At 45.9% G+C, this 25,032-nt stretch overlaps 9 protein-coding genes across 9 annotated transcripts; 3 read left to right on the top strand and 6 right to left on the bottom strand.

Moving 5' to 3' along the window:
- Positions 1-288: 288 nt before the first annotated feature.
- Positions 289-1,694, bottom strand: DSM5745_08089 (calcium/proton exchanger; the record flags this gene model as incomplete). The annotated part of the gene is made up of 3 exons (XM_026750105.1): positions 289-361; positions 407-1,251; positions 1,317-1,694. 3 exons carry the CDS (start codon positions 1,692-1,694, stop codon positions 289-291), a joined length of 1,296 nt encoding a protein of 431 aa, XP_026601109.1.
- Positions 1,695-3,116: 1,422 nt separating this feature from the next.
- DSM5745_08088 (uncharacterized protein) lies at positions 3,117-6,134 on the bottom strand (the record flags this gene model as incomplete). The annotated part of the gene is made up of 7 exons (XM_026750104.1): positions 3,117-3,142; positions 3,196-3,455; positions 3,504-3,565; positions 3,616-5,337; positions 5,384-5,490; positions 5,534-5,921; positions 5,967-6,134. 7 exons carry the CDS (start codon positions 6,132-6,134, stop codon positions 3,117-3,119), a joined length of 2,733 nt encoding a protein of 910 aa, XP_026601108.1.
- Positions 6,135-8,464: 2,330 nt separating this feature from the next.
- DSM5745_08087 (uncharacterized protein) lies at positions 8,465-10,131 on the top strand (the record flags this gene model as incomplete). The annotated part of the gene is made up of 4 exons (XM_026750103.1): positions 8,465-9,113; positions 9,166-9,428; positions 9,485-9,610; positions 9,661-10,131. The coding sequence occupies 4 exons, from the start codon at positions 8,465-8,467 to the stop codon at positions 10,129-10,131; spliced, it is 1,509 nt and encodes a 502-aa protein (XP_026601107.1).
- Positions 10,132-10,403: 272 nt separating this feature from the next.
- Positions 10,404-11,653, bottom strand: DSM5745_08086 (uncharacterized protein; the record flags this gene model as incomplete). The annotated part of the gene is made up of 4 exons (XM_026750102.1): positions 10,404-10,455; positions 10,567-10,925; positions 11,082-11,229; positions 11,310-11,653. The coding sequence occupies 4 exons, from the start codon at positions 11,651-11,653 to the stop codon at positions 10,404-10,406; spliced, it is 903 nt and encodes a 300-aa protein (XP_026601106.1).
- Positions 11,654-17,377: 5,724 nt separating this feature from the next.
- Positions 17,378-17,731, bottom strand: DSM5745_08085 (uncharacterized protein; the record flags this gene model as incomplete). The annotated part of the gene is made up of 2 exons (XM_026750101.1): positions 17,378-17,531; positions 17,592-17,731. The coding sequence occupies 2 exons, from the start codon at positions 17,729-17,731 to the stop codon at positions 17,378-17,380; spliced, it is 294 nt and encodes a 97-aa protein (XP_026601105.1).
- Positions 17,732-17,845: 114 nt separating this feature from the next.
- Positions 17,846-18,292, bottom strand: DSM5745_08084 (uncharacterized protein; the record flags this gene model as incomplete). The annotated part of the gene is made up of 1 exon (XM_026750100.1): positions 17,846-18,292. One exon carries the CDS (start codon positions 18,290-18,292, stop codon positions 17,846-17,848), a length of 447 nt encoding a protein of 148 aa, XP_026601104.1.
- Positions 18,293-18,813: 521 nt separating this feature from the next.
- Positions 18,814-21,766, bottom strand: DSM5745_08083 (UTP14 family protein; the record flags this gene model as incomplete). Its single annotated transcript, XM_026750099.1, has 2 exons — positions 18,814-18,996; positions 19,073-21,766. The coding sequence occupies 2 exons, from the start codon at positions 21,764-21,766 to the stop codon at positions 18,814-18,816; spliced, it is 2,877 nt and encodes a 958-aa protein (XP_026601103.1).
- A 248-nt stretch (positions 21,767-22,014) lies between these two features.
- On the top strand, positions 22,015-22,493 carry DSM5745_08082 (mitochondrial 54S ribosomal protein mL41; the record flags this gene model as incomplete). Its single annotated transcript, XM_026750098.1, has 2 exons — positions 22,015-22,194; positions 22,251-22,493. 2 exons carry the CDS (start codon positions 22,015-22,017, stop codon positions 22,491-22,493), a joined length of 423 nt encoding a protein of 140 aa, XP_026601102.1.
- A 966-nt stretch (positions 22,494-23,459) lies between these two features.
- Positions 23,460-24,947, top strand: DSM5745_08081 (uncharacterized protein; the record flags this gene model as incomplete). Its single annotated transcript, XM_026750097.1, has 3 exons — positions 23,460-24,366; positions 24,420-24,792; positions 24,845-24,947. The coding sequence occupies 3 exons, from the start codon at positions 23,460-23,462 to the stop codon at positions 24,945-24,947; spliced, it is 1,383 nt and encodes a 460-aa protein (XP_026601101.1).
- Between the last annotated feature and the right edge of the window lie 85 nt (positions 24,948-25,032).

The raw sequence follows: 25,032 nt of genomic DNA, 5'->3' as shown, positions 1-25,032 counted from the left end.
ATGGGTGATTCAAACCAAGCATCCATCCCGTTTTTTTGCCAAAGCATATAAGCCAAAGTAGTCGAGAAGAAACCCGTGGTAAAGTATTCGGCCGTAAATATAACTGACCCGCAGTGCAAGCTAAGCGGCCTGGCTCGCATTACGTATTCGAAAGGGTTATGAGAGTGAAAGAGTGTAGGTAGATCTAATTAGATCAACAGCCAGCAGCCTAGCGGTCCTGGCATTCGAAAAAGAAAGTGAGAGACCATTAAGGTGGTTCTGCATACGAGAGCAGGTTAAGTTTTTACTTCAAGCGTGAAAAAGCGCATCCTCGTTCACGCTATCAGGGTACACGTAGAATGCAAGTGCCAGGATCAAGTACCTATACCGGATTAGCGCCATCTTTCAATAACAGGGGTCTACTCACATTCCCAGACACAGACATCCCTCGAGGTAGTTGGACTTGCCGTCCTGGATAAGGAAGGTTACGACCAATCCCGAGATAAAGAATGCCACGGTCTCGAAGATGTGGAAATGAAGAGTCATATCCACGTGCATGATCCAGCCCAGGATGACGAGGAATGGAGTGACAAATAGAGCAATCTGCAAACTGCTTCCGATGGCAACGCCAATGGCTAGATCCATCTTGCCCTTATACGCGACCACAACAGCCGTCACATGCTCCGCAGCGTTTCCGACAATAGGAATGAGGATCAGACCGATGAACGTGCGGCTCATGCCCGTCTTCTCCACGATGCTGTCAATGCTACCGACTAGGTAATCGGCGCAGATGGCAACCAGAACAGTCACAATCACCAGAGCAACGCCGGCAGCCCAGGGGCTGAGCAGGTGTTCTTCTTCCTCTTCCGGCTCGCCTGCGGCTTCTGGATCCCCAGCAACTTCGTTGTTTACTTCCTCAAAAAGGTGCGCGTGTGACCTGAGCTGGAAGACAAGGTAGATGACGTAGAGTCCGAGGAGGATAATGGCGGTCCAGTGCGACAGGAACAGAATATTCTCCATAGTGTGGCTGGAATCCTTGGCGGAAGTCAAAGAGGCGTAGAGGGTCGCAGGGATGATCAGCGAAGCGGACGCGACGGTCATGAGAGACGACATGGTCGAGGCGACTGTGGTATTGAACGACTGCTCGGGGAACCGGATACCACCAACCACGAAGCAGCAGCCTAGGACGAGGAGGATGTTGGACAGAATGCTTCCGAGCATACTAGCTTGGACAACGCGGATCTGGTTGTCCTTCAGGGCAACAATGCTGACCTATCGACCAAGCCATTAGCCCACAGCACACAAAACTAGCAGCAAACGCATCCAGCAAGACATACAATCAGCTCAACCGCATTTCCAAAAGTCGCATTCATCAGTCCACCCATAGCCTGACCCAGGGTAGCCGCCAATTCCTCCGTCGCAAAGCTCAGCAGCGAAGCAAGCGGCACGATAGCCAAAAAGTTCAGCACGAAAATCGCAGTACTGTTCCATTTCAGCGCCCCGGCAATGATGCCAAGGGGCACAAAGACAAGCAGGACATTGACATAGTCCCGCGTCAGAGTCGCCCAGGTCAAGTGCCAGGCATGGCCCGGCCAGTTCGTCCAGGTTAGCGCACGCTTGTGCTGCGCAGAGTTGCGACGCGGGTCGCCGATAAGAGCGTCGTGCTCGTTCGGCTCTTGTGGGTAGCCATTGCTATTTGAGTAAGAAGTAGACATTCTTCTTGGAGGACCCCAGCTGCCGTGTCTGCGGAAACTAGAGTAGATGCTTTTCCTAGGGGATGCTGTCGGGTCGCAGGCGTGTTAGCTATGGCGGTCCTTGGGAGGGATGGTTCTCAGAAGATCCGGCTGATGCTGATAGCATTAAAATTGATAGAATGGAGATGAAAAGGAAAGGAAAGGACAGAAGACGAAACAATTCGGTGAGGTCAAAGGAGAGTGTGAGCCAGGTTCACTGAAAGAAACCTGCTAGCAGTGTGGACCTTGGCCAGACAAGACAAGACAAATAAGAGAAGAGATGAAAGCAGTGTTTGAATGAAAGAGATCAGAAGATCAAGATGGAAGCCCGTGATGTGCTGGTCCGGAGGGAGGAAGAAGAAAGTTGGGGAGAGCACCTACACATTGGGAAGTGACGAGAACCGAGCCCGGACCAAATTTCGCCAAACGCGCCGGTATATGTAAGAGAGTTCTTGGGACTTGGGCCGGAATAAATTGCGGTTGCTGGTAGCACAGGGAATTAATTGAAATCAGGGTCTTCCGGTGGATGAAGAATTGAAGAGCGCCGTGGTTGCAATGCGATGTGGCTGGACAGTTTGACCTCATCCCGATCAGGATTGCCGCTGATTGGCTGGCGGCGTCAAGACAAGACCGAGCTACTGTGCACAGCCTCGATGATCTTTCGTGGCATTTGATTGTTCTCCGGCCTGATTTCCGGCCAGATGAGAAGAAACCCCTCTCGGAGCTCTGGCACTGCCACAATTTCAAACATTCCGTCGTATTCATGACCTCTCTTGTCTCCCAGCCCCAAAGCTAAAAGGAATATGCTCAGACCAAGCACTGACAGCTCATGCGATATTCCAGGGTCTTATATCAAAGCTACACTAACCGTTAGTGGTATAGCCGCTTCCTGATACCAGCACTGACTCGCAATGGTCTTTGACAGCGAAGCAGAGGACAACTCAGCTTAGACGGTGAGCAGGAAAATATTTAACAGCTGACTCTGCTGGTTCTTACTACGATTGAAAGGTTCGAAGCTACGCGAGTACATTTTCTAAGTCGATGTGATGAGACCTCGGCGTCTCGCGATGATTCGGACGCCGGACGCGCAAGCCACAGAGTGCATGACGTCAGCCGCTGCGCAGCCCGCGGGGATTGCGCTGTACTTACCCAAAGGATTCTACAGTACGCTGAGGTGAGATACTAGTACAAGTACTAAGGAAAGGCATCGAAGACACTGTGTATGATCTAGCGAGTGTAATCTATGCGTCAGCCGCACAACCCAAAATCGGACAAGATATCTAAAAGAAAGACCAAAAGCCCCGACAAACACTGTCATGATCCATATGGAAGTCATAGCCAAACACCGTCTACTATAGATAGCGGAGTCTATTGGAGGGAAGTCTATTGGCGAAGACAGAAAATCTACACTGCTGATCCACCAGCGAGTCCTATGTCCTGTGTCAGCAGCTGAAAACCGGTCAAGGTAAGATACGCAACTCACCTGCAGCAAACGCAAGGTACCATGTCCGAGACGCTCCGCCATCGAGCCAGCTGTAGTCAAAGTTGGCCTGCGAAAAGAAGCTCCAGGAAGCGGCTGGGTCGATGAGAGCCAGGTTTGCGTAAAGGACGCCCTTCCATCCGCCTACTACCCGTTCAGCGGGCACAGAGGCATTGGATGCGAACATGGCGTTCCATTCCTCACGCACGAACTTCTGGCTGCGGATGAATGGTGACATGGGGAGCAAGGGGAGCATGTGAATTCTATCTTGGTCAGTATGCTGTTCGATTGAAGAAGCAGAGAAGACGTACCCTTGAATATACTCAAGGTTAGTACCGAAGTACGTGGTATGGTCGACTTTGTTCTCGAACAACTGCAGAGGGTCAGTATTTTGCTCTTATCAATGATATGCACTCGACTTACTATTCCAGTCACCTTGTTGCCGATGAAGTTGGATGGGTGGTTGACATTGTCACTCTCCATCAAAAAGTAATTGTGGAAGCTGCGCCGCAAGATACCCAGCATGAGGTTGCCTCGAGCCTCCATGCTCGCATCGCCGATCGTCTTTCCCCACATCTTGAGGGCATACGCATACATGGAATCTTCCGAAGACGACTCCTGGTCCTTTCCGTCGTACGACTCAAAGAGGCCTTTAGCCCACGAGTGCCCGTGGAACCAGTCAAAGCCGCGAGAAAATGGGAAGTAGGGATCGTCGAAAGCTGCATTACCGGAGTCGCGAACGAGCGTGTTCACCCAGTCGCGGTTGGCTGCGAGCCAGCTCGGGTCAAGGGCACCGATAATAGCAGCGGCATGGATAAAGTAGCCGTAATGGAAATGATGATCGTTGTAAAGTGTGTTTCCAAAGTCAGCACCGGTGTCACCGCCGTAGCTTGCAGAGGAGACAACGCCTTTCCACACGGTGTCATAGACCAGCGGGAACTGTTGCCGGTTCTCCGCGAAACGGGCAAAGGCCTGCTTCAGACGATCGAGGGCAGGGGCTGCGGTGGCGTGGTCGTTGAGGAGCTTGTCTACGGTCCAAACAATGGTAGCGTAGTTGCTCAGAGCTTTCCCGCTGAAGTACATGCTGTTTAGGTTGCTCCGGCCGTCAATGTCCTGCTGGAGCTCCGTGATAGCCACTTGACGGATCGTCGATTGGGCTGCAGCGCTAAGCTGAGGAGAGCTGTTTGTGGCCAAAACCCATGGAGCAAAACCCATGCTCGTGGGAAGGTCAGGCTCGTTCATGGTCCAGTACTCCCCGATCACGGCTCTAGCCATGCCTTTCGTAGTGGTTCGCAGTGTGATATTGACAGCCCGGGCGCTTGTCTGAGAGTCGAATGAGGCAACGTGGTGTGGTAGCGCAAACATCATGAGAGGCGTAACCTGGTTATCCTTGCCTGACTTGGTCCATGCGAGACGATAGGTGCCGGTGCGGCCATCGACCGAGCCGGAGACAGTTGCCTCGACGGCAAAGACACCAGCCGAGTTGTCAAAGAGGCTTTCTCCAGAGGAGCCGGCCGAGTTCTTGGCGACTTGGATAGTACCAGACCATCCGCTAGGTCCGCGCAGATCGGTGGTAGACACCAACTGGAAGTTAGGGTCCTGTCCGTTGTCTGGGACGGCATAGATGAGCCAAATAGTACCGTCTTCTAGCGTTGCACGGTATTTGAAGACGCCAGCCCGGGGTGAGCCGGCCGTTACAACTTGACGGAAATGAACGGCGCTCTGGACTACTGGCTGTAGTTGAGTGTAGACTCCAGTCACGAAAGCCATACCCTGCACCACAGGCATAGTGATTTTCTGGGAAGAGCCCGCCTGAGGCCGCAGGACAGCATCCGCCGAGAAGGCCTTGTTGTTTTCCGCAGTGAGGACCGTTGAACCACCGAGCTCGGTAGCTGACAGGATTATCGACTGGATGCCAATCGGGTTGATGTAGTACTGGATCGGACTGCCTGGGAGCTGCGAGTTCGTAGGGCCGCTAGCAACGAGGTTCATCTCTGTGTGCGAAATGGCCATACCGAAGCTTGCCAGGTTGCCGCTCCCCTTTGCCCACGCGAGAGTGTAAGGGTGCGAGAAGGTGGCATTTGTTTGGGTTCCTAGAAAGAGCGCGCTATGGAATTTATTCGTCTCAATTGGGTTCGTAGAGTTCTAGCCTTGTCAGCGCCACAAGCCGCCTGTCTGCAAAAGTACTTACAACTCCGTTCTTGGGAACAGGGTGGTCATTCCGGGAAGTGATTGCCGCTGGAATCGGGCCCTTTCCCACCGGCACAAATACGTCTTGGTTCACCATCTCGGTAGAGTCTGAGAAGTTAGTGAGGCTTCGTTATCGGGGGAAGGATACAACCTTGGGTTTCCGCTGTGGACGTGCTTGCCGGTTGATCGGTTGCTGAAGAATTGGACACAGGGACTGTAGTAGTCTCGACAGAGATTGAAGAATCGCTGGCTGTGGTAGGCTCTTCAAGAGTGCCGTGAGTGAGAGACGCAGTAACAGGCGTAGGGGCCGCCGTATCGGACGACGCAAGAGAAACTTCGGGGGCTGTCCCAGCTGATGCAGGAGCGGGAACGTCAGCCGGTGCGTCCGATTGCGGGAGTAGCCAGTCCAGCAAATGCTTAGGTTGACCCAAGTTGTCGAGCACGTCGTCCAGTCCGGTGGAAGTCTCGTCCTTGGCCGAAGCGGTGGCAGTGGCGTATTCCAGTTCGTGGCCTTCACGTTCCAGTGCGGTTGGGTAGAACTGCGCTTGTCAGTATGAACATAGCCAAAGAACCTGAATACTTACACCCTCTGTCTCGGGTGACAGTAGTCGAGCGTTCTGGATTGCAGGTGGAAACTGGGTAATCTCAGAAAAGCTGGCCGGTTGAGTCGGGGTGGGCGCAGAGTGCACTGTTTGTGTTGCAAGAAGCCACATTAGCAAGCCTGCCATGCGCTTCTTGTAGTTTGCTTCCATCTTGACAGCCAGTGTTGCGCAGATAAGATGAACAAGAATACAAAAAAGAAAAGAACTATGAACAGAAAGCAGCCTCTTATAGCAACCCTCAGATGATCAACGTGAGAAGGAAAGTCCCATTTGAACAGGCTGTAGGTCACTCAAAGGCAGTTCGTGAATAAATAACTTGCACGCTGAAGGTAAAGAGCCAGGTAGCCAATAAAGGAGTGTCAAAAGATGCAGATGGTGGTGGTGTAAAGATTGACTCAAGCAAGAGACGGGGATATAAGGAGTGTGGAAAGGAGTTTGGAAAGGAGCGTGATGGGACAGTGAATGTTTTGCCCAGGACAGTGAATGCTGGCCCAGGTACAGCCAGGAACAAGTAACACAACTGCGAAGCGTGAAGAACAGAAAACCTAAGGCTAACATGGTGAATAAAACAAATGGGCTCACCGGATGTGAATGACCCCAGATTCCAGACTCGCCTGATAAGAATCTGGCTAATCTGCGCAACACCCTCGACGGCAGAGCGGAAGTATGCTCGGCTGCGCAACTCAGGAACTGCAACGTACCACGAGAATGTTGATCTGCTGAAAGTCAGTATGTTGAACAGACTCGAGCCAAAACAAACAACGGCGGCGGTCACCAAGGAGGAGCAATGTAGGGCGGCTGGAATGCGGCAGCGCGAGAAGCACGAGCCAACGATTTGATTCGAGATGACTTACAATTAGCGACTGACTGATCCGGATGATAGATTACCGATGCTGTGTATCACTGTTGTTGGCGACGATGGAGGAGGTAGAGTTGACGATGACGCCAGACGAGGGAGCAGAAGGTGGAGCAGAGCAGGCAGCTAAAATATCCCCAGACCTGCCGCTGTCAACTCCCCAGACCATCCATCCCAAGAGCCCGTTCTCCATGACAAGAGTCCCAAGCCTGACAGGCTGATCCACGAGATCCGACTTGGGTTCCTGGTGTTTGCCTTTTCCAATCCATCTCGGTCGGGCTGAGAGCCTAGGAATGCGCGCTGAAGCTTGGCTTTGGGCTCCATGACGAATGGGCAGCCGCGTAATTGAACTTTGATCGAACTCTCAGGGAAGTATCGTCATCTTAAAGCGCCATGGGATCCATGCGGTTGATGGAGGAGGAAGCGAGGTTGTGGCAAGGTTACACTGGCGATGGCGGGGTTGAGCACTTGACTTGGTCATCTCAGTCTGCCCATCTCCGTCCGTGACTGAAACTGGAGTCACACTGTTTGGACATTCTTCCGACTGCAAGTGACTAGAGACCGTGATGCGAAGAAGAACAGAAGCAAAAAAGGGCACGGGGAATCGGGATTCATCTCGAGTTTCTCGACGAGGACTGGGGCCCCGGACCAACGCTGTACTACGGAGCACAGTACTAGGGGCACGTTACATGACAGCCTTATCGCCAACTGTCGGTGAGGTTGTCGTTTGCAAGGTTCTGGTAGCCTGCTAGCCTGCTAGCCTGCTAGCCTGGTAAGGAGTCTAAAGAGTCAAGAACGCATCGGCTGGACTCTACGGACTGCGATGACAGCGGCATGATGTAGCGCTCAACAATCACTCGAACCGGCGTCATCGGGCTGTTCTACATCCCCAACTCATACGGAGGATACCGGTTTCCCTCGGCAAATAATCATCAACCCTCAGAATCAAGCTGAAATGCTGAATCAAGTTGATCAACAAGGCATGGACGTCCTCCAGTCGGATATCCGAAATCCGGAGAGACGCGAACCGGGACGCTGCGACTGCAACTGCAAGGTCGGGGACAGCCTTCGGTTAAATGCGACCTCCAATCACGGCCAGCCACTGCATCTCTTCCCCGCCGAGAGAGGAAGCTGTCGGGATCGCAGCCGGTAGAAACTCGGGAAGCCAACAAATCACGAGCGCCAGAAGAGATTTCACCCCGGGATGCCCCCACGCCGAGTGCCCCCGTGTTATCCCACGTCCCCGAAGTTGAACCCCCACGCCCGCACACACTCCACATTTTGATACCATTTCACACACAGACCAGTTGGAGGACGAGCCCATTACCTACGAGTATCTACATCATGCACGGCTGGCCGTAATACAGCGGAACACCGCTTTGCCGAATAGCAGCAGACTGGCCCTGGATGCCGACCCTGGTACCGGGGAACTCACCTCATGCGGTAGCCGGTCCACTTCAGTTGAGAATGAGCCCACTTACAGGCCTGAGACCGGGGTTGATGGAGGGGTTGACGGACCAGCGCCGAAGCAGTCAAATACCCTCCATCCCCGTACCCCATATCCGGGGCCAACCCCAGACTTCTCTCTCCTCTTGTCTCTTTCTCACCCACTGGCATTAGGACCATGGCGGACGACATCAAACCCGGCTCTGAAGCACTGCAGCTCGAGAAGCCCACTATCGAGACGATGGAGGGCTCTCATCCTGCGTCTAGGATGGACCCAGCACGGCGTGCTGTGGTAGAGAAGAGCATGAAGCGCAAGCTCGACGCCCGCTGCTCGCTCTTCGTCTTAATCTACATCATGAACTACCTCGATCGGAACAACATGGCCGCTGCCCGTCTCAAGGGTCTCCAAGAAGACCTCGACATGAACTACAGCGAATACGCCACCTGCCTGAGCATTTTGTACGTCGGCTACATTCTCATGCAGGTTCCGTCCAACATCTTCATCAACCGCATTCAGCGACCCTCGCTCTACATCTCAGCTGTTATGCTAGTGTGGGGTCTTATCTCAACCTTGTCAGGTGTCGTCAAAAACTTTGGTGGAATGGTCGCAGTCCGTTTCTTCCTGGGATTCGTGGAAGCTGCCTTTTTGCCGGGAGCCCTTATGATCCTGTCCAAGTGGTACACCCGCAGGGAACTCACCAAGCGGAACGCGATCCTGTTCTGTGGAAACCTCATCTCGAACGCTTTCTCTGCCCTGGTCGCAGCGGGAGTTCTCTCCAATATGCAGGGCACCCTTGGCCATCCCGCATGGCGCTGGCTTTTCTGGAGTAGGCTCTGACCGTAAATCCCTATGTCCATTGAAACACTAACATTCATTAGTCGAGGGCGCGGCCACAATGTTCATCGCCATCCTCGCCGGAGTCATCCTCCCCGATCTGCCTACCAACACCCGCGGCTTCACCCAGGAAGAGCTTGAAGTCGCCCAGCTCCGAATGACCGAGGATGTCGGCGAGGCGGACGTTGACGCTGAGGGCTCGGGGCCCTGGGATGGTTTCTTCATGGCCATCAAGGACCCCAAGATGTACATCATGATGTTCACCCTGACAGCCTACGTGGTTGGCTTGTCGTTCAACGCTTTCTTCGTGAGTCCCCCAAAGCCTTTCCACTTCTCTTGATATTTTTTTAACATCACGGTTAGCCCTCTCTCACCGAAACCCTCGGCTTCGGCTACGTCCCGACCCTGCTCATGAGCGCTCCCCCATGGGTCTTCTCCTGCATATTCTCTCTGTGCGTCGCCTGGAGCTCCGACCGATACCAGGAGAAGGTATGCCCACCAACCTTCCTGCCTCATTTCACCACCACTAACAAACTCAGTTCTGGCACATCGTAATCCCCATGCTTGTCGGCCTAATCGGCTTCATAATCTGCATGTCCACACTCCAAACCGCCGCCCGCTACGTCGCGCTCTTCCTGCAAGCCGGGTCCTACGCCGGCTTCATCGTCTTCTACTCCTGGATCAGCACGTCGTTCCCGCGTCCCCCGGCCAAGCGCGCCGTCGCAATCGCCATGGTCAACGCGTTCAGTCAGCTTGGTAACGTTGCCGGCTCGTATGTCTGGGACCTGGAGGAGAATGGGTACCGCAAGAGCTATGGGATTGTTACGGCGATGTTTGGCGTTGCGATTGTGGGCTGTGCGATCTTTAAGATTGTGCTGGAGCGCCTGAATAGGAGGCTTGCTGAGGCGGAGGTTGCGGAGGAGGCGCAGGGCGCGAGTGCGGGGGCTGGGGCTGGCGAGGATGTTGATGAGAGTTTGAGGATGCATAAGGGGTTCCGGTACCTGGTTTAGAGACAGCAGCTCCTTGGGATTGTTGATACGCAGATTAGGCTGTGGCCCCAGCAGAATAGTCTGCCTGAGAAGATGTTATATGTTACACAACACCCATACGCAGGGTCGAGCCTTTAATAGTTGTTTATGCTACCTGGGCACCTGCTTATATATCTGGCCATGACCATGAACACGACCCATCTCCAAGTCCAAAATCACTACATCTAGACGAGTACAGATACATATCCACCATCACCCAGACAAACGCCGCAACCCAAGTCTCTCAAGTCAAGTCAAGTCCCATAAAACCGATCCCCAAAATCCCCCAACCCCGGCGCAATATGGCTACAATAATAATCCGTCAGCAACACCACCAACAAGTATTTCCTTTCAAGCACCCATCAAACCCAACCCAACCCAGCCCCAGCACAGTTAAACAGAAGAAGACCAACTTACTTCGACCCCGTCAAATCCCCATCCACAGCCGCAGTCACAAGCCGTAACCCAGGAAACGCCTCCATAACCGTCTCAAGCCCATGTCTCGACGCAACCAGATTCACGAATATAATGTCCTCCTCGCGCACGCCTTTCTCCTTGAGCACATTGATCGCCGTACTCGCGGACCCGCCCGTCGCGAGCATAGGCTCGAGGATGAGCACGGCTGTGCGCTTCGTTAGTGGTGCGGATTTGGGGGGAGGAGATGGCGGGGCGTACTCTGCGACCCGATGCTCCCGGGGACCTTCGAGTACAGATGCACCGGGAGGCTGGTTTCCTCGTTGCGTTGGATGAGCAGTTTGCCCATGCTTAGGTTGTCGCTGTGTTCAAATTAAAATTCCCAGTCAGCCTGGCATTGCCATCGCCCTTGTTCATTGCACCAGCACCTCGCTATGTAGCACGGAGCTGGACGGTGGGTGCTCCTTCCACCTGCAGCTGGAGTGGATTTCATGGGCAAGCATCTTGAGGGAACATACCCATAAGCCCTCCGCAGCGCAGCCTCGAAGCTCGCGCCTGCGCGGAGGATGCTCACGCCGCAGACGGGCTTGACCTGGCGTCTTCCGGCGTACGTCCAGCCTGTTGGTGTTTCGACTGTGGCGGGTTCGGTTGGGAGGAGGTCGAGGGCTGTATTCATAAATCAGACGCAATTAGCATGGAACGGACGTTGGAAGTCAGTGGCGGATGGATGTAGGTATCTGCTTAACGTGCCAGCTGCTATGAGCAGATCGGAGACTCTATCGAATGCCGCGGCGAATGCCTTTGAGGAGGTCGATTTGTCGCGGATTGTGGTCATTAGGCTGAGGAGGTAGTTTCCTTGGGGGAGGATTGTCACGCGGTTTGTGTAGGAGGCATCTTGGGGGTTGGGATTGGGATTCGGATCGGAAGTCATTGTTCTTTCAGGACGATAGGTCGAAGCATGAGTGCCGTGAGTATGGTTCTCGAGGAGTTTAGAGGAGGGGATACCTGTACCTGGTCTATGGGGATCTGGTATAGACGTGCGGAGGACTCCGACGATAACGAACATCTCCAACTCACGATAGCTCTGCATTAGGAGCTATCTTATCCTTGACTACCCCACAGCTGCAGGTTCCCCTCTCCAAGGTCGTATTGTGTAAGGCCCTTTGTATACCGTACTAACTAGTAAAGCTATTAATTAAATACTATAAAAAARAATAAAAAAAAAAGTAAGTTATTTATTAAAAGCTAAAGCTACCTAAAAATTTATATAAATATTTTAAGCCTTTAAAAACTTATTAGTAGCCTAATTTTTTTACTAAAATAATAAGGTATTAAGCACCTTACTTTTTTATACTAACGCGGTATATAAAGGTATTAATAAATAAAAACTTTATTAAAATAAAAAATTTTTACTTTTAGCTAACATACCCCCTTAACACCTACTAAATACCAGAAATAAGGCCAGAAATATTTACTAAATTAAGTATTTTAATAAATTTATAATATTACTATTTAGTAAGTGGCTTAGTAAGGCTATTTATAATTATTTAATTAATAAAAGTTTATTTAATCTTAAGATTTTTATACTAAACTTTTTATTAAAATTATAAGTTATAAATATTAATATACTAGAGTTTTAATTATAGTTAAATATTAAAATTAGTAAGAATATTAATAGTTTATTTATTATTATATTAAACTAAGAAATAGTATTAAAAATTAAACTATATTAAATTAAAGACTTAATACTACTAGTAAGTTACTTTAAAGGCCTTAAATAAAGCTAGTAATTTTATTTTAATTATTAAAGTTATAATTAAATATTACTTTATAGCTTTTTATTTAATTAAATTATTATATAGTTTATAAATATAGCCTGCGCTAGAAAAGTAATTAAATTAATTAATAAAGGCTATATTAAAGTAGGCCTTATAAAAATTATATGCCTTTAAAATAAGCTTATTTTTAAAGTTATTTAAACTAGAGTATTTAAGGGCTATAAAGTATATATTATAAAAATAAAAAATAAATTAATTTATTATATATTAATAACGGTCCACTGGATTAACTAGGTATTTTAATAATTAATTAATAATATAAAAAATATTTAAACAAGTAAGCGTGCTTGCATATTTAACTAAGCTAATTTTAAATCTTATTTTTTTAATTTATTAAGGTGTTATAGTACCAGAGTTTAAATAAAACTTATTAAAAAAAAATATTTTTAAAGGTTAGACTATTATATTTAGGTAAAATTAATTTATAATTACTTTAATATAAAAGTCTTAATATAACCAAACCTTGTGCTTTTTTTATTTTAAATAATTTAAATTTTTAAAAATTATTTTACTTTACTAAAATACTAAAGCTTATACTTTACTACTAGTTTTTTTTTAAAAGTAGCTATAGTAGCTCAGCCTTTCTTAATAAAAAGGTTTATAATAATAATATTATTTATATAAATAAAAAGGATTATAAACTTACTAATATAAAGGTATTTTTTTTTAAAAATTATAATAAATCTAAATTTTTATAGTATTATAGCTAAATTAAGTTATTAAAAATATAAAAACTTTTAAAGTTTATAAATAATTTTAAAGGCTTTTAATAACTTACCCCGCTGCTTATAGCTATTTAAAAAGTAAAAATATATTATTTTTTTAAGGGTAGTGTTAAGAAACACGTTAATAATATTTTTTTAATTAAAATTAAGGTTAAAAGTAGTTATAAGCATTATAAAAGCTTTAAAGGCCCTTATTAAAACTATTACTACTTAATTTTTTTTAAAAAATTTTAGTTTTAAATCTTTGTGTATATAAATTCGGGCTTTAGCTTTAATAAAATAATTATTAATATTAAGTTTATAAGTAAAAACTTATAATAAAAAAATTAGCTTATTTATTCCTGCCTTTTATTTATTTATTATTTTTTATACTTTTATTTTATAAAAAGCTCCTAGTTTAAAATTTATAGTTTTTAAAAACTTATTATAAAGTAAATAATTTTTAAGATTGCTCCAGCGCTTGGGAAAAAAAAGTAAATTATTTTAATAAAGCTATTTTTTTATAAGATTTTAATAAAAAGTAAAAAAGGTAAATTAAATATAATTAAGGTTATTTAAATTATTTAAGGGAGTATTATTTAAATTTAAATTATATATATAATTATTAGTATTATATTATTTATGCCTGCGCCTGGATATTTTAAAAAAAAAAGCTAAAATTATTAAAGTTCTACCCCTTAAGCACGCTAAGCTTAAAGGCTAAGTAAAAAAAAAAAAAAAGCTAGGCATGCTTGTTTATTTTTTTTAAGTAATTATTTACTTACTAAATTAATAAAAAAATATTAAAACACTTAGGGGTATAAAATTTATTACTAAGAATTTTTTAAATAAGTTTTTAAAGCTATTTATAAGGCCAAGTTTTATATAAGCCTTTTATAATAATAAGGTTTAGGAGTTACCTTAAAAGTTAGTAAGTATAAAAACTTATTTAGTTAATTAAAGGCCTTTTTTTATTAATAATATTTTTAATTTTACTAGTAGTATTTTAAGCCTTATTTTTTACTTTATACTTACCACTATTACTAATACCTTTTTTTTTTAAAATCTTTACCACCCGTGGCCTATTTGTGTTTAAAATACCTTTATTTTTTTTTTTTATTTAAAAAATTTATTAAAGTTAAGGTTTAGGTTAATTTCTTTAGTTTCACGGTTTTAAAAAAAATATTAAAAACTTAGGCTAAAGGCTCTAAAAACTTAATTTTAATATTAATAGTAAAAAAGGAATTCTTTAAATTATATAGTCTAAACTTATTAAAAATAATATTTTTACAGGCATGTATAAGCTACTTTTTAAAAAACTAGATTTATTAAATATTTAAGGTAATATAGCCTAGTAAGTATTTTAATAAAGTTTTTAATTTTATTTTATAAAAACTTTTTACCTAGGATTATCTTACCCAGGCAAAATAACCTAGTGTTTTAATACTAAAAATATAGGGTTTTTTATTAGTAAAAGCTTTTTATAATATTTTTTAATTTAGTGGCTTAATAAAAATTTAATTATTAATATAAGCTACTACCTTTATAACCTAGGGCTATATATTAAAAAAAATTTTTTTATAAAAAGCTATTATTTTTACTTTTTTAATTAATATACTACCAAAGCACTTAGCTATACTATTTTAAAAAAAAGTATAAAAAGTAAACTAGTTCTAGAGTATACCTTAAAATATAGTAAAGTTAAAAATATTATTATTAAGTATAGGCTTATAATTATTAAAAAAGACCTTGGGAGTAACACTAAACTAGGTTTAAATAAGCTTAGTATATTACTTAATAATATTTTTACACCCGCTTTTTTCCTGGTAAATATAGGCCTAGTAAAACTTAGTATTTTTATTATAAAAATAAGTTACCTACTTTTTTTTATTTATTGCTTTTTTTATAAAAATTAGGTTAAAGTAAACTTAATTAAATAATATAATAGCGGGATCTCTAGGCTTTTTAAATATTTATTAAAAAGCCTATTTATATTTATAAGTATTGCATTACTAAGGCAGTTAAAAACTAGTAATTTAAACTTTTTTAGTTATAATTAATAAGTATTAAAATACTTTATTACTAATATAGCCTAGGCGCTAGTAAAAAGCTTTAAGATTTTTTTTAATATAAATTTTTTAAGTTAAAATCTTAATTTTTTATTAAGTTAAAGTGTTAGCCTTTTTTTACTTTAAGTTCTTTTTAAACTTAACTATCTAAAGGCTAGATAAGTAATTTTTAAGATAAAATACTAGTTTATTATTCTTGGTAATTAAAGTATTAAAATCCTAAAAATATTTAGCTTTTTTAAAAGGCCTAGCTACTAGAATATTAGTATAAAAGCTAGGTATAAAGGCCACTTTATTAAAAGTAAAAGGTATTATTTTATTATTTAAAGCCTTAAAATAAAAAAGTACTAATTCTATACCTTAAATAATAATAGTTATATTTCCTGCTTAAATATTACCTTTTTTTAATTAATTAAAAAAGGTAAATTAGCTAAAATTATTATAAATATAAATAAAGGCACTGGTATTAAAAATAAAGGTATTTTAAAGTATTAAATTACTTTAAATATTTATAACAAGCGTGTAATTATAATATTTTTTTTTTACTATAGCTTAAATAGCTAAAAAAGCTTTTTAAGCTTTTTTTTTTAACTTTTTCTTATTTTTAAAAATTTATTTATTTTTGGCCCTTACCTTTTAAAGTTTCTTATTATATTTATTATTTTTATTAAAAGCTTTACTAACCTTTTTATTTATATTTTTTTTAGGTTTATACCATGGCTTCCTGCGTAATTATATAAAGTATTAATATTATTTTATTATTTAAAAATAGCCATATAAATAAAAAGGCTTGTTATTAATAAGTATTATTTTAAAAAAAATATTTAACTTTTTACCTAAAATTATAAAGGCTATAGCTCCAGCAAAGTTCTTAAAAAAGCTATTAATTATAAAAAAATATTATTAATATTTAAATATAAACTAAAGGTAAGAAATTAAATTAGCACCTTTTTAGTTTAATTAATTAGTATTTTATTTTATATAAAAGTTTAAATACTTACTAATTATCCGCAGGAAGGTTATATTAGCTATTTTATTTTTTAATTTAGGTTAATTAAGGTGTTTAATCTTTTAATAGGTATTTTTATAATTTTAAAGCTAATTATTAATTTTACCTTATTAAATTAAAGTATTTAAGGCTATAAAATAGTTACTAAATACCTTTAGTTTAATTTTAAAATTAATTAAAATAAATTATTACTTTAATTTAGCTAGAACCTTTATAATAAGTTTATTTTTAATAAGTTATTAAATAAAAATAGTAATAGTTTTTTAAATAACTTTATTTATTTTTTAAACTTTAGTATAATAGTGCTTAGTATTAAGCTAGTATTTATTATATATTTTAAAAGCTTTTTTAGTTATATTTTTAGGAGGTAACTTAAAAAAAAAAGGGATTTTTTTTTTTTTTTTTTTAAAAATATTTAGGTTAAAAAACTCCTAAACTCCTACTATTTAAGTAAAATAAAAAATTTAATTATATTAAGCTAGCTAGTTATTCCTAAACTTAAAAATAACTTTTATACTTGTAATATTATTAGTAAAGGTTATAATAACTTTTAAGTTAAGTATAAAAGTTAAAAATTAATTAATATTTATTCTAGTTTAATAAAAAAGGTAATTAATTATAAAAAGGCTTGGTATAGCTTTAGGGCGTGTACTTAAAGGTATAAATAACTTTAAAATATTTAAAAAAAATAAGAATTTAATAAGCTAAATTATTAAGTTAATATCCAGGCTTATAACTATAAGACCCTTTATATATTATATTAACTAGTAAAGCTATTAATTAAATACTATAAAAAAAAATAAAAAAAAAAGTAAGTTATTTATTAAAAGCTAAAGCTACCTAGGGGTTTATATAAATATTTTAAGCCTTTAAAAATTTATTAGTGGCCTAATTTCTTTACTAAAATAGTAAGGTATTAAGCACCTTACTTTTTTATACTAACGCGGCATGTGGAGGCGTTAACAAATAAGAACTCCACCAAAATGAGAGATCTCCACCTTTGGCTGACATATTGTATCTTATCTGTACCTATCTCTACTTGATAGGCACTTGCTCGGGCCATGTCACGCGAGCAAGGTGATGCGTAGCAAGGGTCAGAAGCAAACCTGCACTGCCACAACTGCCGCATATACATATACAAGCTTCATAGATAGAAGAGCAGGCTTGCATGGTAAGACCCCTCATTTCTAGCCATCACTGCCAGCCAGAGCTCAATGTGTACCCTTTGACCTCTGCAAATAATACTCCCCACTCGTAATCCCTCCCCTCATACCTCTTCTCGCTCTCCACCCCAAACGTCCCCGGAATAGCCTCGATAAAGGTATCCTGGTTCGCATGCGCGGAGAACCTAATATGTAACCGTCAGCAATCACATACCACCTCACTGTTCCCGGAAAGCGCAACTCACGCTTTACTAAGCCTCGCCGGCCAAACCTCCCCCTCACTCTGGACAGGCGGCTGCACAACCTGATGCACCGTCGACCTGATGGTATCATTACTCCACCGCGCCAACAGATCACCAACATTAAAAACGACCACATCCTCCATGGGCGTCGTATTCGCCTTTGGCAGTCTTAACCTGCAGTCCACCGGCAGAGTCCTGGAAAAGGAGCGTGATAGCGCCATAGTCCGTATGCGCACCCAGGCGCACCGCGCCAGGTTTCAGCGTGAACATGCCTTTCCTTGTCTCCGGGTAATGGAGTAACCAGAGCTTATGGTCGCCTTGCTCATGTGCCCATCAAAATACGCCTCGTGAATATCAAGACCCACGGGCATTAGCGCGCATGACTTCAATGAAGGCTGCGGCGCAGGCGTCATAGAAGACTGGAATTGTCTCTTGAAGCCCAGAGCCTCGGCATGACCCGGCCAGATATTCGGGTACTTGCGGTCCCCTTCGCGCCGATATGCAATGTCTCTTTGATATCGGCGGCGTCGGAAGAGAGCTTTTCGAGGCCCTGGGCTGCATGGCCGCGGTTTGACGACACGGCCGGTTGTGAAGGAGTTGAAGTCGATTAGCTGTCCGGGATTGTTAGGGTTGTGATAGATGGGAGAAAAGGGGAGGAAAGGAAGTACTGGGATGGAGAATTCTTCTTGCCTGGTGTATGCCATTGTGGCGGTACTTGCTTGTCAGCTTGTCTGCAGGTGTGTGTGAGGTGCAGGGCCGTAGGGTAACTGACATACCGGACCCAGGCACTACTGTATCGAACCAGGCCATAGCATGGCCATGTATATCAGTCCCTGCAAGATATAGAACGGCCACAGCAGGTAGACTTCCAGAATAGAGCTTATATCGTCGGTCGGACGTCACCGTTATCAGACGCTGGGCATGTAGCGATCAGGCAATGTTGATTCATGGCCCTGGCATGAGCTCTTATTGGTTATGGAGTAGGACGATCAGGGACTAGACTTTAGGTGCAGTTAGCGAGGCGTGCATACAGCAGTTCTTGTTTGTTGTCTAACTTGTTCGAACTGTATGTACGGATTAGGGCTTGATCCGGGACTACTGCGTAAACGGGACAACGGAATGGGTATCCAAAGTATATTGTTCAGTCCTATATACGGGGGGGACAGGATCGGTATCATGACTGCAAAGTTGTTTTTTAACCATAAGGTGAAATGTCGAACATCGTCTAAGCCATCGGCTTCTCCATGGGCTTGATAACGCCCTGCTTGATCATAACACGAGGCTTGGTCGAAGACTGGAAAGTCTCCTTGGTAGACCATTCGGGACCAATCGGGATACGCAGCGAGCGCTCGTACTGCTGCTTCGACTCGAACGGATGAGGGAGCTGCGTTGCGAGGTACTTGTTGTTCTGCACGCGCAAAAGCGTTAGCCGGGCGCCATATTAGAGTAAAGTGAAGCAAGTAAGTTTGACAGGGTACGCATACCTTCTTAACGCGCTTCTCGTTAATAATAACCCGAGAAAGCTTCGCGTCCTTGCGGTTCTCAGGTTTCACGCCCTCAACCTTCGTCAGGACGCGCCTCTGCCGCTTCTTCTCCTTCCTGCTTACGCCGTCGCCTGTCCACGCTCCCCAGCCGGGGAGTGTCTCGTCGATGACCTTGTCGCCCTCGTCCTCGATCGTGTCGAGTTTTTCCTGCTCGAACTCTTGGACGACTTCATCGCCGGCGAAGGCGCGTTTCACGAGGTCGTGGTTCTTCAGCAGGACGGGGACCTTGGCTTCGTCGTCGCTGGAGTCTTCGTCTTCTTGCGTGGTGTGTCGGGTTGCTGCTTTGGCTTTGGGAGCTGGTGCCGCCGCGGATTTCTTTGAGGACTTCGCGGGCTTGGTCTCGGGGGCGATGTCGATGGTTTGCTGGGCGTCGTCGGTCTTTGAGCGGCGCTTGTCGTTTGATGACGGCATGAGCCAGGGATTCTCTTCCTCGGCGTCGGATTCGGGTTGCGGAGCAGGCGCAGTCTTCGGTGGAGCGCGAGGCTTGTCGTTTGCTTTTGTGGTTGTCTTGGCTTTGCCGGTGGCCTTTGCCTCTGGCTCTGCTTCAGGCTCGGGCTCCTCGTCTGACCCTGGCGCTTCCTCGAACTCGTTCCGGTTGATTTGCTTCTTGCCCTTGTCCTTGTCATCCTTCTTGTCTGTCACACCGAACTTGCGGCGGCCCTCTTCCGACTCAGCCTCTGACTGGGACTCCTCGCCGTGTAGCTCACGGTTCAGGCGGCGGATCTCGGCGTCGTTTTGCGCCTTGCGGGCAGCGTCCGCATTTTGCATGAACTTCAGACCCAGAAGCTTGGAATACGGACCCTTGGCCTCCTCCGCGGGCTCGTCACCTTCGAGTTTGCCGAGTTTCTTCAACAGCTTGCGCTTCTCGGTATCGGAGTCTGGCTCGTCCCAGGGGTTCTCGTCTTCAGAATCGGACTCGGAGCTCGAACCAAGATAGTCATCATCGCCTCTGCTCACACGCTTCCCTTCAATGCGCTGCCGGAGTTCTTCCTCGCGCTGAGCCAGCTCAACAGCACCGTGCCGGGCATCTTCATCCCACGCCGTTCGGCCAGTCTGCTTCAAACTCTTGGCCCACTTGCTCTCCTTGTGCTTGTTGCCCATTCGTGCCTCGGCGCGTAGCCGTTCGTTCTTCTCACGATCCTGCTCATCAACATCTATACCGGCATCAATGAGAGCTTGACGCTCCTTCTGCTCCATGCGCTCCTGCTCCTTTCGGTGAACACGGCGGTAGGATTTACTCTTGATCTTCTTGACTCGCCTCGCGCGGACTTCCTCTCGGAACATCAGGTCGCGGTGCTTGCGCAGCTCCGCGCGACGAGCTCGAATCTCTTCAATAGGGAGTTTGCGTGCTTCCAGTTCTTCAAACTCCTGTACCTGATCCTCGGCGCTTTTTCCTTGTTTGTCGGCAAGACCACTTTCCACGAGGATATCTTGGATTGTGTTCTCGAGACCAGTTTGCGGTTTAACAATACCCATGCGGTGCACAACTTGAGCATCTGGGTCGGGTAGAGGGAACGTCAAATGTTCAGCCCGGCGGTTGGCTTTGACCGTCTCGATCCAGCGGCCGAGAGTTTCTTTGCTCTTCTCATAGGCGGCTTCTCGCTCGAGGCGGTCCTGCTGACGCTTGGCGAGAGGCGCGTCCAGCTTGCCGGGGATGCCAGTCGAAGTTTTCTGATCTTGGATAGTGGTATCGACATGTTTGAGGGAGTTCTTGAGGCGGGAATCAGTGACCGAGGGCAGGAGGTCGGCGACTGTGAGCTTTCGTGTAGATGACAATCCGAATTCAGACGGGTTGAGATGTTCTTCGCCGCTCTTCTTTTTCTTTGCCGGTTTGACAGTCTCTGCTCTCATAGAATCCACGAAGCTTTGTAGTTTCGTAAGTCCATCTTCATCTCCAATGTCGTCGTCGTCGGACATCGACAGATCGGATCCGTCTTGTTCGTCATCGGACTCATCCTCGTCCTCGCTTTCTGAACCATCCTCCTCGGACTCGTCGCTATAGTCGCGCTTCTTAGATTTGGCACCCTTCTTAGCCTGAGTCTCTTCCTCGGCGGCGTTCATATCCCACGCAGCGACCAAGTCAATGGCGTCCTCTCCGAGGCTGTCGTCGTCGTCATCATCCATATCCTCATCCCCATCGGATTCTTCATCCTCCGAAAGATTGATCTCCCGCTCACGCTTTGGCTTCTGAGCCTTCGCCTTCGGCTTGTCCTTGTACGTGGAACTTCCGCGGAAAGTGAAGCCCTCAAACCTCTCCTCGTCGCTCTCGCCCATAGCCTCATCACTGTCCAGCTCGCTGTCGTTATCACTGTCGACACCGATCTTCCACTTGTTCCCTTCACCATCGCTGCCCTCGTTCGAATCTATCTCGGAATCGTCGTCCTCGCCAGTGCGGCGACGCTTGTTCCCCGGCCCATCTGAATCGTCCTCGTCGCGATCGTTGTTCCGCTTGCGCTTGAAGTAGTCGTCGTCATCACCAAGGCGGTTCCGTCGGATCTTGGCTCGTGTAGGGTTCTCGGCCTCCGCGATTGAAAGAGCATTGAGGATCTTGCCGGACCGTCGCTTCGGCGCGGGCTTTTTCTTCGAACCTTCTGAGTCGCGCGGACCGCGCTGGTTGGTGAACTTGCGAGGCATTGCGGCGCCGGATAATAGAAGACGCAACAATTGAAAAACCTCAGCAAGAAAAGGTTCCCTTGGAGCTGTTGAAGGTAGCTTGGTAGTGCCTCGAATAATTTTGCTTATCGATGGCGGCAGAAAAAAATAATTTCTTGGCAAGGCGGAGAGCGACTCCGACCGCCAGCCGACCTGAACTCCGCATTCTCCGTTGACAATGCTTGTTGATTAGAGATTCAGAACGTTCGCTTTTTACATTCTTTACCGAAATGAAGCCGTCTCAGCCGATGATGGCGCGTCTGCGCCTGACGACGAAGCAGGTCAATGGCGGTTACTACAAGGGTAACCGGACCGGTTCGATGGGTTACTTTGCGAAGAACGGATCATACGTGATTGACTGGAAGAAGGTCCGCACATATGTTGTACCTGAGAACCTGAGCTCCTTCAAGGTATGCTATACGTCGCATTCTCGATTGTATTTCGGACTTAGGCTGATTGAATGCAGCTCACTCCCTTCGTCACGAATCTCATGAACCCCACAAAGAGCAAGTACACACAGGAGGTTGAGCGGAACGGACGCACCTACACAGTCGACACGGCTCTCCGAGGAAAGGATTTCCTTGAAATCTGGTCGACGGATAACGGCGAGGAGGTGGTCAAGCAGGAGGAGATCGATAAGAAAGAGGAAGCGCGCCAGGGCAAGGTTGCGGCCAAAGCTGCTAAACGTGCCGAAGCTGGCAAGGCGTAGATGACGGTGGTACTCTCTGAGGGATTTTGACATTGAGGTAGGGCTTACATTCGAATACTAGACTAGCAATGTTCTAACAAATCGTCAAGTATCCTGTGGTGGACGAACGGCCGATCGACCCGTACCCGGACACCTGCCTACGCAACGGCAGTGACACATGGAGTGTATTATATGTACAGTATTGGCATTGGATGTCGACAATCGACACAACTGCGCCTTGGGGATGGCTACTTTGAGCCTACAAGCCGCCATCACCCCAAGGCTATATTGGTTCGCTGGCGCATATCTCGGGTTTCATGATAGCATGGCTGCTTTTCTTTTTTATCTTTGGCGATGTGACAACACATAGAACAGTTTACGGATACCCTGAATTCGACACAAGTTCGGGCAATGTGGGCCATTTCTTGAATTACTTCCTAGGCCACGAATAGGTAGCTAGACGACGGAGTGAGCAAGGGAAACAACACTGCCAGTTTCCAAAGCCGCCTCTCCAACTTTCTACTCCCCGCCCAGCACTCACAACGAAACTTGTATCTCGTTGACACCTCGAACTGTTTACACAGGATCCCCACCTTTTCTTTGCTTAACGGCCTTTTGAACTAACGCATACGGCGCTTATTACCCGACCATTATTGGTGCCCGTTCTTCCTCCGCTAACGACCATCACAACCATGAGCAACGGACAGTCTCCTCCGTAAGCTCCGCCGATATGCGGGGAAACTCTGAGCATTTAATCGTCAAGCGTGCTTAATGGCCTTGAAATATCGAATGATCTATGCCGTCAAGCAAGGACCGGGCCTGGCTTTTGCCATAATGGCGCCAACGGCTCGTCGGCTTCTACATATACAGTGACTTCCCAGCCATTATATCTCAGTCGCGTCTGAGTGTTTCTGCTCGTCGATTGTTGAATTTGCTTCTATTCGCGTACTCATAATTGTTCATCCGCCTTGACTGAAGGCCGCTACAATGCCAGGCTCAAAGTTCACCACCGAAGACCCCTTCACCTACCACACCAGCCTCAATTCCTACCATGAGTATACTCTCGCCTCTTCACGCCATCCACGCAGATATACAGAATCTACCATAGCCAGATCAGAGGCGCTAAAAGATGCCCTCCCACACCCCCAAAGCCTTCCCCAACGGCACCCCCTAGGCCTCTACCCCGAGCGCATCAGCGGGACGTCCTTTACCGCAAAGCGCGCTGTCAACAAGCAGACATTCCTGTACCGGATTCTACCCTCAACCGCACAGTCATCATGGACGAAGATGCCCGAGCATCCGCTCAACCACCGCCCGCACTCAGCAGCTCTCAACTTTGTCCCGGACCAGCTTATATGGCCGCCTGCTGAGATCCAGGAAGACAAGACATTCCTCGACGGACTTCAGATGATTGGAGGTGCTGGAGATCCCACAACCAAGAACGGCGTCGCGTATTACGTCTATACGTGCGGCATTGGCATGGACGAGAAGCAGGCGTTCTACTCAGCGGACGGGGACATGCTCGTCGTTCCGCAGACGGGCGTGCTCGATATTCAGACTGAGATGGGATTTATCCGGGTTCGCCCACGCGAGATATGTGTCGTGCCTAGGGGTATCCGGTACCGGGTTTCTTTGCCTGATGGCCGGTCTCGCGGACATGTTATCGAGGCGTACTCCGGGCACTTCGATCTCCCTGAGCTTGGGCCCATTGGGACCTTGGGGCTGGCGAATGTGAGGGATTTTGAGATTCCAAGGGCATATTATATCGACACCGAAGAGGTCACGGAGGTCATTGCAAAGTTTGGCGGCGGCATCTTTAAGACTCATATTAAGGGAAGCGCGTTTAGTGCCGTGGCGTGGCATGGGACGTATTATCCGTTCAAGTATGACTTAGGTATGTCCTTCTCCTCTTCGCCAGTTAGAGAGACTCAACATCTGACGCTGCAGGCAAATTCATGCCCATCGGCTCAACACTCTACGACCACCAAGATCCCTCAATCTACACCGTCCTCACCTGCCCCTCCGACAAGCCCGACCACGCAGCGGTTGATTTCCTCGTCCTCGGTCCGCGCTGGATGGTCATGGAAGACACATTCCGGATCCCGTACTTCCACCGCAACACCATGTCCGAGTTCTCGTCCGTGATCAGCGGGGGTTTTGATTTATCCCGTGTCCCTCCAGCTATGTACGGAATGAGCGGGCTGCATAATTTCCTTAGCCCGCATGGGCTGTCGGCGGCTGAAACGGAGAATGCTATGCAGAAGACCCTAAAGCCGGAGCGAGTGCCGGATGATACGATGGCGTTCTTGGTGGAGAGCTGGTGAGTTCCTTCATTTCCGCTGCCTTACTCTGGCTAGGACTGACTTGCACAGCTACCCTATTGGACTGACGGACTGGGCGTATGGGAATTCTATCAAGATCACCGGTGGTGATGATTTTGGTGGATTCAAGAGGCTGTTCAAGCCTAAGATATAACCCTACGGGTTCTGACAGCGAAAGAAGTTTATATTGTAGGGCACTGGTAGCATGATACATGAACTATCTAGGATTGTACCTGTAA

The sequence above is a fragment of the Aspergillus mulundensis genome (assembly GCF_003369625.1).
Source record: "Aspergillus mulundensis strain DSM 5745 chromosome Unknown scaffold_9, whole genome shotgun sequence".
NCBI classification, from domain to species: Eukaryota; Fungi; Ascomycota; class Eurotiomycetes; order Eurotiales; family Aspergillaceae; genus Aspergillus; species Aspergillus mulundensis.
The sequence above is the reverse complement of the archived record's forward strand: the minus strand, read 5'-3'. Positions and strand labels throughout refer to the sequence as shown.